A 12,788-nucleotide genomic window follows, 5' to 3' on the forward strand; every position below is an offset into this window, starting at 1 on the left:
TCCCTCTCTCTCTACCCCTCCCCTGCTCATGCTGTGTCTTCTTTCAATAAATAAATAAACGTTTAAAAAAAAGGGGGGGGCCTAAAATATAAATACAATGTTAACATTTTTTTACAAAAAAATTTGTTTTTTATGACACAATACTCATAAAATATTTCATTAATTTATTGGGTTTATTAAATGTTCACATAGGATGTGTTTTTTTACTTTTCCATTTGCTAATAGAGGGTGAATTTCGGTACACAGATAATACTATGTTTCCTATTAATTTAATTAATACTATTTAACAGCATTTTCAAACAGCAGGCTGTAATTTAGTGGCATATGAAGAGCAATTATTTTATATTTTTTAATTTTTTAAAGTGTTTTTATTTATGTTAAAAGAGAGAGAGAGAGAGCTGGGGAGGAGCAGAGAGGGAGGGAGAGAGAGAGAATCCCAAGCAGGCTCCACACTCCCAGCACAGAGCCTGATGCAGGGCTCAAACCCACAAACCACAAGATCATGACCTGAGTGGAAATCAAGAGTTTGTGCTGTCAGTGCAGAGCCTGCTTGGGATTCTTTCTCCCTCTCTCTCTGCCCCTCACTCACTCCCACTGTCTCTGTCTCTCTCAAAATAAATACACAAACTTCAAAAATAAAAAACACTTTCAAAACGTTTTTCAAAAATAAAAAATAAAATATCTGTAATAATACAGAAAAGATAACCATATGACAGTATTAAATATCACTTTATGAAATATGAAAGCTGATTATCTATCCTCTTAAACTACCTACGGTATGAAGGAAACTTGAAACAAATTCAAAGCCTCTTATTTCAATGAAAAGACTTAAAAACAATTTTTTTAAATGTTTGTTTATTTTTGAGAGAGACAGAGAGACAGAGCGCAAGCAGGGGAAGGGCAGACAGAAAGAAAGACATAGATCTGAAGCAGGCTCCAGGCTCTGAGCTGTCAGCACAGAGCCTGACGTGGGGCTCAAACGCACAAACTATGAAATCATAACCTGAACTGAAGTTGGACACTCAACCGAGCCACCCAGGTGCCCCTCAGCCAAAAGACTAAAAGCCAACAGGATCTGTAAGCTTCACAACTAGTATCTAAATAAAGTATCAAATCAAAGACTGGCCAAGGTAGTAACTTTATCATTTAAGTATTTCTTTTTAAAACAAAAATAATCTCTGAGCTTTTTCTGAGCATGTTAAGTAAAAATGACAAAATCTGCTTTCCTTTTCAACTACTTGGTAGAGTTGTAACAGAAAAAAAGAAATTTGTGTATTAGTGACAATGTTGGTATTTACTTATTTTTAACTTCAGAGAAATAAAAATCTCATTTTGAATAATTTTTAATGAGTCACATCCTAAATCATTAAAAATATGGGCTAAGAAGATTTCATATATATTAAGTACACTTCAAAATAAACAAAACCAAAGAAAATAGGCACATTTTTGTACCTATTTTTTATATAACTGGTCTGAAACACATCAATAAAGGAAAATTTATCAGAGAATGTTATTTTCTTGAGACATTGTTTCCACCCCACTTTTTATTTTTTTAAGTTTATTTGTTTTGGGGGGGGGGGCCACCAACACAGAGCCCAATGCCAGACTGAAACTCACAAACTGTGAGATCATGACCTGAGCCGAAATCAAGAGTCAGATGCTTAACCAACTGAGCCCCTCCATGGAGTTTTTAGAAACATAATTATCCTATTCAAAAATGAAGCCATAAGAATGCAAACCCAAGCAATCATAGTAGAATTCTAAGCTTACTGCAAACTGAAACTTCAATTTCAAATTTTCATGCTGGAAATATGAATAAATCTCTACAAAATAAAAATGGGGAAGCAACTTTCCATATCTGCACTAATATATAGTTACATTTTATAGTAAGCACTTTTTTTAATTGTTTGAAAAAATTGAGGCTTTTTTTTTAAAAAAAGCACTCAAAACATTTGATCATACCTGGTGACTGGGGCATTTACATATTACTTCTATGTTCTCTTTATATACACACAAACACACAGCCCAAACCCACAAACCTTTATGCTAAGGATAAAACAAAAACCAGTATAGCAAAGAAAAAGATCTCAGACCTATGAGCCTAAATAAGGGCTAGTTGCTATAAAAGGACATAAAATTGGGCTCTTACATCTTCCTAGCAGAGAAGGCAAAGTACAATGAATTACAAGGAAATATATCCCTTCATGAGGAAGGGACAATTTTCCCAGGACTAAACTCTAAAAGGATTTGGTTGAAGGAATTCTGAAGAGAAAAATGTTGCTTCTTGTATTAATTACCAGTAAAAACTGAATGCATTCTCTAAAACATAATTCTTAACAGGATATATACATGGAAAATCAAAAGAATTTAGTTTCACTATATAATATTCTAGTTGTCTATTTTAAAAGAATACCTACATCTGGGAAAAACTAGAGCAGGGCTTCTCAACAGAGACACTACTGAGACTTGGGGCCAGATCATTCTTTGTTGTGGGAAGCTGTCCTGAGTATTGTACAATGTGAAGAAGCATCCCAGAAGATACCAAGAGCACCCCAAGTTGTGACAACCAAAAATGTCTGCAGTGCCAAATGTCTCTGCAGGGGTAAAACTACCTGGATTGAGAACCAATGATCTAGAGGAGAGACTAATTCACTTATCCTTACATTATGCACTCTCAAATATCAATTGTTTCCAGACTTGTTACAAGAGTTGACTTAAGATTAATGTCTCTAGCGACTGGATAAGTATAGATATTTGGTGTCGTTAACTTTTTAAAAACATATACAGTAATAAAAGTAATATATGGTTAAGAAAATCAAAGAGCATAAGTTGTATTCTTCCCATCCTACTACCACACTAGGTTGAACTGTAGGAGTTCTTGTGAATCAAATATATCTTCAGAAAATAGATAGCTATGATTTTATTTGGAATCTGAATAATAACAGAGAACAATAAATCTACTCCATAAGGAAGGAGAAGAAAGTTTGGTCTATAACATTCTGAAATTTTCAGCAATCACCTACTTCAAATTTTTCAAAGGTTTCTCTTGGGGAAAATCACATTCAAATTAGATGGAGTAACAGAATGAACACTCCTCTATATACCTAAAATCCAGCTTCAACATTCATCAACTCACAGCCAATTATTAGTTTTAAAATAATTTTTTTAAAGCTCTTATATTTTTTTATTAAAAATATGGCTACTCTGTTTTTCCTAAGTCAAATTCATAGCCTTCAGTAATCATCATTGCCTTGCCTTTTCATATTCTTTGAAATTACAAAACTAAAATGCGTTAAAGTTAAATTTTGGAAGTACAAGTTCAATATTGATATTTAGGAAGAATTTTAATAGAAAAAAAAGTATTTCAAATTTATCCTGTCACTTCTAGAGTTGTTGGTTACATGATAATAAATTTAGTCTTATTTAGTAGAGGTCTCAATAATAGCACTTACCTGTGGCAAGTAAAAAATGTGTTTAGCAAAGATGACCAAAACTAATGCAAGTAACTTCTAATAAATACTACTATTGTTTGTTACCTGTTAACCAAAAAATACACCAAATAATGTCACTGCAACTGTGTGGTCTATTCCTATTAACAGATCTTTATTAATTTGTTTCTCTATTGTTTCTCTATTTGTTTCTCCCTCTTGGCTATTGCCAAGTCTGGTCTCACATGCTGTGGGCTTCCCCCATGACACTTTAGCCAAGTAGTGCCAAACCCAAGCTCTCTAGGATACCTCTTATCACCCTCAGGTAACCATAATGGCTCCCAACTCCCTTGCAAGCCTGAGACCCACTCCTACATCTCCTTCATGGATCCAAACACATGCTCAGGCCACAACAGATATCAGGCAGGTACTGTATAAAGTACTTTGTTTTAGGATTACCCATGCATCGTTGTGGCCCATTAACACAGATAATCAAAAGGTGACTGTACTGGACAGTACTACTTCAGCTGATCATCAGCGTGAGAAAACATCTGCAAATAGCTATGGTGGAATAACTCAACTAAGTTGGGTGTTTTCAAGTATGTCTCAATTTTTTAATTATAAGTTAATGTTTCAAATAAGCATTTAATTATTTAAATGACAAATAGGCTTTAAATTATTCATCTTTCATAAAACAAATTAGTTATTACTAAATGGCAATTTTCACTTACTCATTTTTTATAAAACGATATAAACTATATGTAAGAATTTAAAAACTGTATAAACCCTATCTTCTATGAATAATTACATATTGATAACCTTTCAAAGGATCTCCTTAATTTAAAATTGAATTTTTAAACAAGGCTATAAAGTTTGTTCTTAAGTAGGCTTCATGCCCAGCACGGAGCCCAGTGTGGGACCTGAACTCACAACCTTGAGATCAAGGCCTGAGCTGAGATCGAGTCGGATGCTTAACTGAAAGAGCACACAGACACCCCAAGGCTACAAAGTTTTTTAAACAAAAAATTACCTGGGACTCCTGGGTGGCTCAGTTGGTTAAATGTCCAGCTCTTGATTTCAACTCAGGTCATGATCTCACAGTTCATGAGTTCAAACTCCCAGTTGGGCTGTGTGCTGACAGGACAGAGCCTGCGTGGGATTCTCTCTCTCCCTCTCTCTCTCTGCCCCTCCCCTGCTCACACATGCACACTCTCTCTCTTTCTCTCAAAATAAATAAATAAATTTTTAAAAATTACCTTACATGGTAAGTTCCTCAGGGGTTAGAACTTCCACCGCCTTTTAGTATCTAGCCCTTGAGAAGAATTACTTCCCTTCTTATAGCATTTAATAATCATTCCTTCCTATTTCCTTTACTCTCTGCTAACTACTTCAACACCTGGCCAAATAAATTCTAGTCAGCTCTTAGAGTGGGAAGAACACTACTCTTAAAGTTCTTTTTTTTTTTTTTTAATTTTTTTTTTTTTAACGTTTATTTATTTTTGAGACAGAGACAGACAGAGCATGAATGGGGGAGGGTCAGAGAGAGAGGGAGACACAGAATCTGAAACAGGCTCCAGGCTCTGAGCCGTCAGCACAGAGCCCGACGCGGGGCTCGAACTCACGGACCGCGAGATCATGACCTGAGCTGAAGTCGGCCGCTCAACTGACTGAGCCACCCAGGCGCCCCCTCTTTAAGTTCTTTATGTTGCCTTTGAACCCCCTGATCTTCTTCTAAGCCATAATGAGGGGGCACTTGGGTGGCTGAGTCAGTTCAGTGTCCACCTCTTGATTTCAGCTCAGGTCACGACCTCATGGTTCGTGGGATAGAATTCCAAGTCCGGCTCTGCATTGACAGCGTGTGGTCTGCTTGGGATTCGTAGCCTCTCTCACTCTGCCCCTCCCCCACCTCACACTCACACCACACACTCTGTCTCAAAATAAATACACTTTAAGCCATGATGAACTGAATGTAGACAGTATTGACTCTTTAGGTTAAGTTGAGAAAAGCAACAGTCCTGGCTTGGAAAATTTTTAGTTTATAAGCTTATAAGAATTTTAGTTTGGGGGACCTGGGTGGCTCAGTCCATTAAGCATCCAACTCTTGGTTTCCACTCAGGTCATCTCACGGTTTGTGAGTTTGGCCCCATGTCAGGCTCTGTGCTGGCAGTGAGAAGCCTGCTTGAGATTCTCTCTCTCCCCCTCTCTCTCTGCTCCTCCCCTGCTCACACTGTCTCTGTCTCTCTCAAAAAGAAATAAGTAAACTTAAAAAATATATTAAAAAAAAAAGAATTTTAGTTTGAATAATGTTCTCATAAACCTTTTTTTTTTAACTAACCAGAAATGGACACAAAGTCAAGGACATAGTAAATAGCATTCATCCTTACACATAATGCTATACTGACTTAAAAGTAGCTATGTATGTTTATACAAGTAATTCAGTAAAATTAAATGTTTGTTCTGATAACTATATATTTTTGAAAAATATTTAATGTTAATTTAACTCCTACTCTCAGTTTTAAAATTAAAAATTTGTTAGCTTTTTAAATAATATGCTTCCAAAGAAATAAGATAACAGCAACAAAGCTAGAGATAGGATTTCTTTAAAATTGCCACCCTTGGGAGGCGCCTGAGTGGCTTAGTCGGCTAAGCATCCGACTTCGGCTCAGATCATGATCTCATAGTTTGTGGGTTCGAGCCCAACATTGGGCTCTGTGCTGACAGTTCAGAGCCTGGAGTCTGCTTCAGATTCTGTGTCTCCCTCTCTCTCTGCTCCTCCCCCACTCATACTCTGTCTCTATCTGTCCCTCAAAAATAAATGTTTAAAAAAAATTTTTTTAATTGCCATCCTTGGGGCACCTGGCTGGCTGAGTCAGTGGAACATGTGACTCTTGACCTCAGGGTTGTGAGTTTGAGCCCCACAATGGGTGTAGAGATTACTTAAAAATAAATTTTTTAAAAATATTTATTTCTGAGAGAGCACAAGTTGGGGAGGGGCAGAGAGAGGGGGCAGAGGATCTAAAGTGGGCTCTGTGTTGACAGGCTGACGATAGCAAGCCAATGTGGGGCTCAAACTCATAAAATGTGAGATAATGACCTGAGCTGAAGTCAGACGCTCAACTGACTGAGCCAACCAGATGCCCTAAAAATAAAATCTTTAAAAAATAAATAAAAAATAAAAAATAAATTGCCACCCTTAAACTACCTAAGGTAATCTACATCAAGCTATCCTAATACTTCTTATGGATATGGTGAGTGTGGTGTAAATTAGTGCACTACTTCATACTATGTTTAGTACAAAAAAGTCTGATACTAAATATTCGTAATCAATTCTATTTTGTTTTTTAAAACCTCTGCCATTCAGTTGGCTAAGTCAATGGAATTCCCATCTTCAGATTCTAATTCAGAATAATTTAGGAAATAGTTCAGTTATATCAGAGTGATGGAGGGTTGAGGCAGCGGGGCACAGACTGAGGTGAATAGCAGAGCCAGCAGAATAGAAAGAAAAAAAGCAAATATAAATCAAGTTCATTTGTAGGAACCTCAAAAGAATAAAGAATTCCAAATGGAAAATAGCTGAGATATCATCTAATCAGTCTTATCATTTTACAGATGAGAAAACTGAAGTTCAAGTCAAATGTCACACAAGTCAGCAGAAGAATCAAAGTAAAACTTAGATCCCTGACCCTCCCCACTCCCAAACATATGGAGAAAAGAGGTAGAGCACTAGGCGGCTGAAAAGTGATAAGGTTCCTACCCATGACACAGAAAAAAGATACTGATGAGGAAAGAAATCAAATACATCAGAGATCTAGTATCTCCTAGTCCTGAACCACTCTACCAGACAACTCCTACAAAACAACTCTTAATACCTACTAGCATTCCAATAAATAAGTGATCTGGTCTTTGACCTGACTGAACCTCCATTTCTTTCCTTCTTCAATCCAATCTTCTCTCCAAATTCTCTAAACCTAATACTTTTGCTCAAATTGCCAAAAAAAAAAAAAAAAAGAAAGAAAGAAAGAAAGATAGAAAGAGAAAAGAAAAGAGAAAAGAAAAGAAAAGAAAAGAAAAGAAAAGAAAAGAAAAGAAAAGAAAAGAAAAACGGAAAGAAACAGAAAGGAAAGGAAAGGAAAGGAAAGGAAAGGAAAGGAAAGGAAAGGAAAGGAAAGGAAAGGAAAGGAAAATCTAATCTCAAGATATCATAAGAACGTTCTGGCTCCCTCTAAAAACATAGTAATATTCTTAATAAAGCATAATAATAATAATAATAATAATAATAATAATAAATATAAATATAATTACCAAACATTAGAAAATAACAGTATTTAAGAACAAGGGGTTGCAAAAACTACAGCCTACATGCTAAATCTGGCCTGCAGACTGCTTTTATATGACCTACAAGTTAGAATAGCTTTTTACATTTTTAAATAGTTGTTTAAATACACACGCACACAGAGAATAACACGAAACTGATACTACATATGTGGCCCACAAAGCCTAAAATATTGACTAGCTGGTCCTTTACAGAAAAGGTTTGCCAATCCTTGTATTTAGAGTATTTACTAAGTATTTGCTTTGTAAACAGAAAATGTTTTCTCATACTATAATCTTTCAGTCTAAAGAGTATCAAATAACTCTGATGTTCAACTGACTTTTCTTTTTTAATGTTTATTTATTTAATTTATTTTTGAGAGAGAGAGGGTGAGAGAGAGAGAGGAAGAGAAACCAGGAGACAGAGAATCCAAAGCAGGCTCTGCACTGACAGTACAGAGCCTGCTTCGGGGCTCAAACTCACAAACTACAAGATCATGACCTGAGGTGAAATCAAAAGTTGGACACTCAACTAACCGAGCCACAGAGGTGCCCTCAATTGACTTTTAAAACAAAGGACTCTACCTGTGCATTAAGTATAACTGAAAATTATTTCAACCCTTAAGGCAAATACTAAAAAATATATAATTTTTAAAATTTACTTATTTCTTAGCTATAACCTCCATCAGCCCATTTCTCCTATTCAACCTCTCACCCAGCATACTCTTTTGTATAGACTTAACAGGTATTATACAACTGCAGATCCCTCACCCTTCCAGGGATTGTTCAACTTCAAATGAAGAAGAGTCAACATATTCTTGACAGCTCTGACTCAGGCCCCTGTTATTTCCTTTTTTTTTTTTTAAGTTTACATATATTTGAGAGAAAGTGAGACAGACAGACAGACAGAACCAGTGGGGGAGGCGGGCGCAGACAGGATCCAAAGCAGGCTCTAGGCTCTGTGCTAATACCAGAGAGCCCGATGTGGGGCTCGAACTCATGAACCATGAGATCATGACCTGAGCCGAAGTCTGATGCTTAACCGACTGAGCCACCAAGGTGCCCCTGGCCCCTGTTATTTCTGACCTACTAATCTCTATCCATTCATCTCTCCCATTTTTCACTTACTCCATTAAAATGGCTTTAAAAGACAGCACTAATTAAACTATTAATTATATGTAGATTTATGTGACACTCAAAAATAAAATGTTCTCATTAACTGAATTCATACATATAATTACAACTTAGAGTAGACTTATTCACCTTCCTCCTTAAGACTGCTACCCTTCTCAGGTGCCTGGGTGGCTCAGTCAGTTGGGTGGCTGACTTCGGCTCAGGTCATGATCTCACCGTTCATGGGTTCGAGCCCCACATTGGGCTCTGTGCTGACAGCTCAGAGCCTGGAGCCTGCTTCAGATTCTGTGTCTCCCTCTCGCTCAGCCCCTCTCCATCTCATTTTCTCTCTCTCTCTAAAAATAAAAAATTTTTTAAAATTAAAAAAAAACTGCTACCCTTCTCTACCAAAGTAGTACAGAATTCTAATCAAAAAACAGATGATTATCAGGGCACCTGGTTGGTTCAGTCAGTAAAGCATCTGACTCTTGATCTCAGAGGCATAAGTTTGAGCCCCACGTTGGGTATAGAGATTACTTTTAAAAAACAGATGATTATCTTTCATTATTATTTGCTTATTGTCATCATCTATCTTCACAATCTCTTCTACTTTCACAAACTAATAACAAATTGTTCATCCTTTTTAGAAACTCTATTAATGTCTCTTCTGCATTTGAACTTTTCTTCTCATAGTCTTTTTTGGTCCTTTGCTAAGACTTCAAATATGCAGAAATTCTAAAACTCTTAATTGTAAACCCCAAAATTCTCTATCAGATTAGTAATTTGTCAATATCCCTCCTTTTACAGAAAACCAAGTTCATCTATTTCATTATTATTATTTCTTCTAAGGGGTCACTTCCAAATAAAATTTACTTCTCGTTAAAACTCACCAATTCTTGGGGGGTTTGGGGGAGGGTTTGTTTTTTACTTTAAGAGATACAGCAATATAGCAAGCAGTAAATTATACAATGTCTACAGAATTTCATATGGGATGTAAAGAAAACCTTAGAGTGGCAAATACATTTTTAAGATTAAATAGTATTAAATAACAAGAAGTCCCTCTAAATCAGTTTGGTGAACTTTCAAATAGCAAATATAAGTGAGTCTTCTCATATCTGGTTTGATTATCTGGACTCTATTTTATTTAATTACACAAATTAAGCTTCAGACTTTGAAAATTTGTTGGATTAGTCAATTTCAGAAGCATCCTGAACTCTGCTACTCAGTAACAAGACAGCTGAACTAGAAAAGCTCCAAAGATCTCATCAAAGAGAAGCAGGCAGATCAAAACCTTTATCTTTTTAATGTTTTTTAAAATTCATTTTGCAATTACAAATTGGCTTTTCACTGCAGTATTATTTAAATGGCCCCAAATACAGAAATGGTTACGAAAGCTGTGACATACACATGCAATATTATACAGCCATTGAAAATGTTTATGAAGAACTTGTAACATCATGGGAAGATATCTGTTGTCATAGTAAGTTAAAAGAACAAAATCCAAAATTCTATACATAATATAATCACAGCTACGTTTTTAAAACTATTTATAGGAAAAATGGAATAAAGTAGTAAAAGTAAAAAGTTTAAACAGTGGTGAAAGGGTTTGTTTTTCCATTTTTTTATTTTTCTATATATTAAGAGAATGGCTTTTACAATGGAAAAAAGTATAACATTAAACTTTTTTAAGTTTTATATAAAGATAATTTTATAAGTTCACTTAAATTAATATTTTCTTTATTGAGATATGGTACCATCCTGATTAAACAAAAGTCCTACCAACAGAAAAAAAAATGTAAAGAAGTGATTAGGCTATCACATTTTTTTTTTAAGATAAAGAAATGTGGAATTCAGTACAAGTTGGAAGAAACCAGAGAAATTTTCACTCAAAGATGATTATTTTAACATGACTACTGAATTTTCATAAAAGTATTAAAATCTGCTTCCCTGTCAAATTCATAGAGAATCGCTCCACAAAAAGAATCAAAAACAACCTGATACTGAATTTGTATTTTGCAAATCATACATGTGAGTTAACTCACATGATAAAGCCTGCCAGCATTATACAGATTGCTTGTGTTTATAGTGTTCCTCATAGGCAAAATAGAAAAGCAGTGTGGTCTCACTTGTGAAATATGATTGATTGAAGATTCCATCCTTCGTAGCTGGGATGCTTGGATATCCAGCATCTGCAGGACATTGTTGGCCAAGGTATTTATCAGATACGCAACACTTGCTAAGGACTGGGTGGTGTAGGCTTTGGTTTCTTCTAGAGCTCGCTGCTTATCTGCTGACTAAAGGGGGAAAAAACAATCATCAATTTAAAGATAACTCATTCTATCAATCTACTCTACAAAAATGCTCATGAAATCCATTGTTTCTGAATCTACATACACTAGTTAAAAATGTTCTGAACGTTATCAGTATCATGTAAACCCAACAACTGTTGGCTAAGTTAATATTTTCATGTTGAATAGATACATCTTTGTATAGATGCATAAAATCCTATAGCCATTATTTTAAAAATGAGATCCACTGGATTTTTAAAAAAATTTTTTTAATGTTTATTTATTTTTGAGAGAGACAGAGCATGAGCAAGGAAGGGGCAGAGAGAGAGGGAGACACAGAATCTGAAGCAGACTCCAGGCTTCCAGCTGTCAGCACAGAGCCTGACTCAGGACTCGAACTCATGAACCATGAAATCATGACCTGAGCCGAAGTTAGATGCTCAACTGACTGAGCCCCCAGGCGCCCCCGATCCACTGGATATTTTGAGCAATGGCATCAAGTACATAGCTTCTCAAGATCACTGTCTGGAAAAGTAGCACTAATGTGAATGTATAAATTCTAGCATCCATTTCTCTAGTTTTCTGAATTTGTTCTTTCCTTCCATTCTAAATGTGAAATGTGGGTATAATGTAATGTCTCATTAAAGTAATAATAATGATAAAACAATTATAATGATAAGTAAAAATGACACTGTAAATACAAATAGGTAATAATTGCGGCAAATAATGAAAAATTAAAATTAATTAAATCTTTCTTCTCAATCACTTTAAGTGCTATAACTCTATGGGACATAAATTGCCAAGTATCAAACTCTGGTTGAAGAACAGAGTACACAGTAAAAAGTGGTTAAATCATTATTTCCAAGGTCACAAGGCAAAACAATGGTAAAGATACATATGCTATGTTGCTAAATGCTAGATACCATCTTCTATAGAAAACTTTGGTTTAGGGTGCCTGGGTGGCTCAGTTGGTTAAAGTGTCCGACTTCAGCTCAGCTCAAGATCTCACGGTTCATGAGTTCCAGCGCCACCCTAGGCTCTATGCTGACAACTTGGAGCATGGAGCCTGCTTCAGAATCTGTGACTCCCTCTCTCTGCCCCTCACCCACTCACACTCTGTCTCTCTCTCTCTCTCTCTCTCTCTCTGTCTATCTCTCAAAAAATAAATAAACATTAAAAAAAATTTTAACATAAAAAAAGAAAAGAGACTGTAGTTCAGTAGAAAGTACATGAGCCTCTGAACAAGAAACCTTTTATTTTCATGTCATCTCTACTATTTACTTTACAAGGTATCAACTTGGACAAGATTAACAGTTTCTCAATTTCCTCAATTAGAAAGCAAAAGAGATAAACCTCTATATCAACCATTCTAAGTAGTGTGAATACCAAATAAGATAATGAATGTAAAACCACTTTCTAAAACTACAAATCATGATATGCTGTCATTATCTCTTTGAGTGTTCATTAGCTATTCAAAGTTCACTACATTCCACTCTCCTCTTTCCTACACAGTACAGGAGTCAAAATTAACAACCCTAGATATGTTTTTCCAGGGAGAGCAAAATTCTTTTGAAGAAGGAGCAGTCAACAAAATAATCAAATTATACTCAGTTTATCTTGCAAAGAGTTAAAGATAACTATATTAGCT

At 35.6% G+C, this 12,788-nt stretch overlaps 1 protein-coding gene across 43 annotated transcripts in view; it reads right to left on the bottom strand.

Annotated features, from left to right (window-relative positions):
- The window catches only part of ABI2 (abl interactor 2), a 115,810-nt gene that overhangs the window by 53,853 nt on the left and 49,169 nt on the right, over positions 1–12,788 (bottom strand). For all 43 annotated transcript variants that reach the window (XM_058708440.1, XM_058708422.1, XM_058708403.1 and 40 more), the window contains exon 2: positions 10,979–11,146. In XM_058708440.1, the coding sequence (XP_058564423.1) occupies positions 10,979–11,146 (168 nt within the window). The remainder of the gene's footprint in view (positions 1–10,978; positions 11,147–12,788) is intronic.

The sequence above is a fragment of the Neofelis nebulosa genome, chromosome 2 (assembly GCF_028018385.1).
Source record: "Neofelis nebulosa isolate mNeoNeb1 chromosome 2, mNeoNeb1.pri, whole genome shotgun sequence".
NCBI lineage: Eukaryota > Metazoa > Chordata > Mammalia > Carnivora > Felidae > Neofelis > Neofelis nebulosa.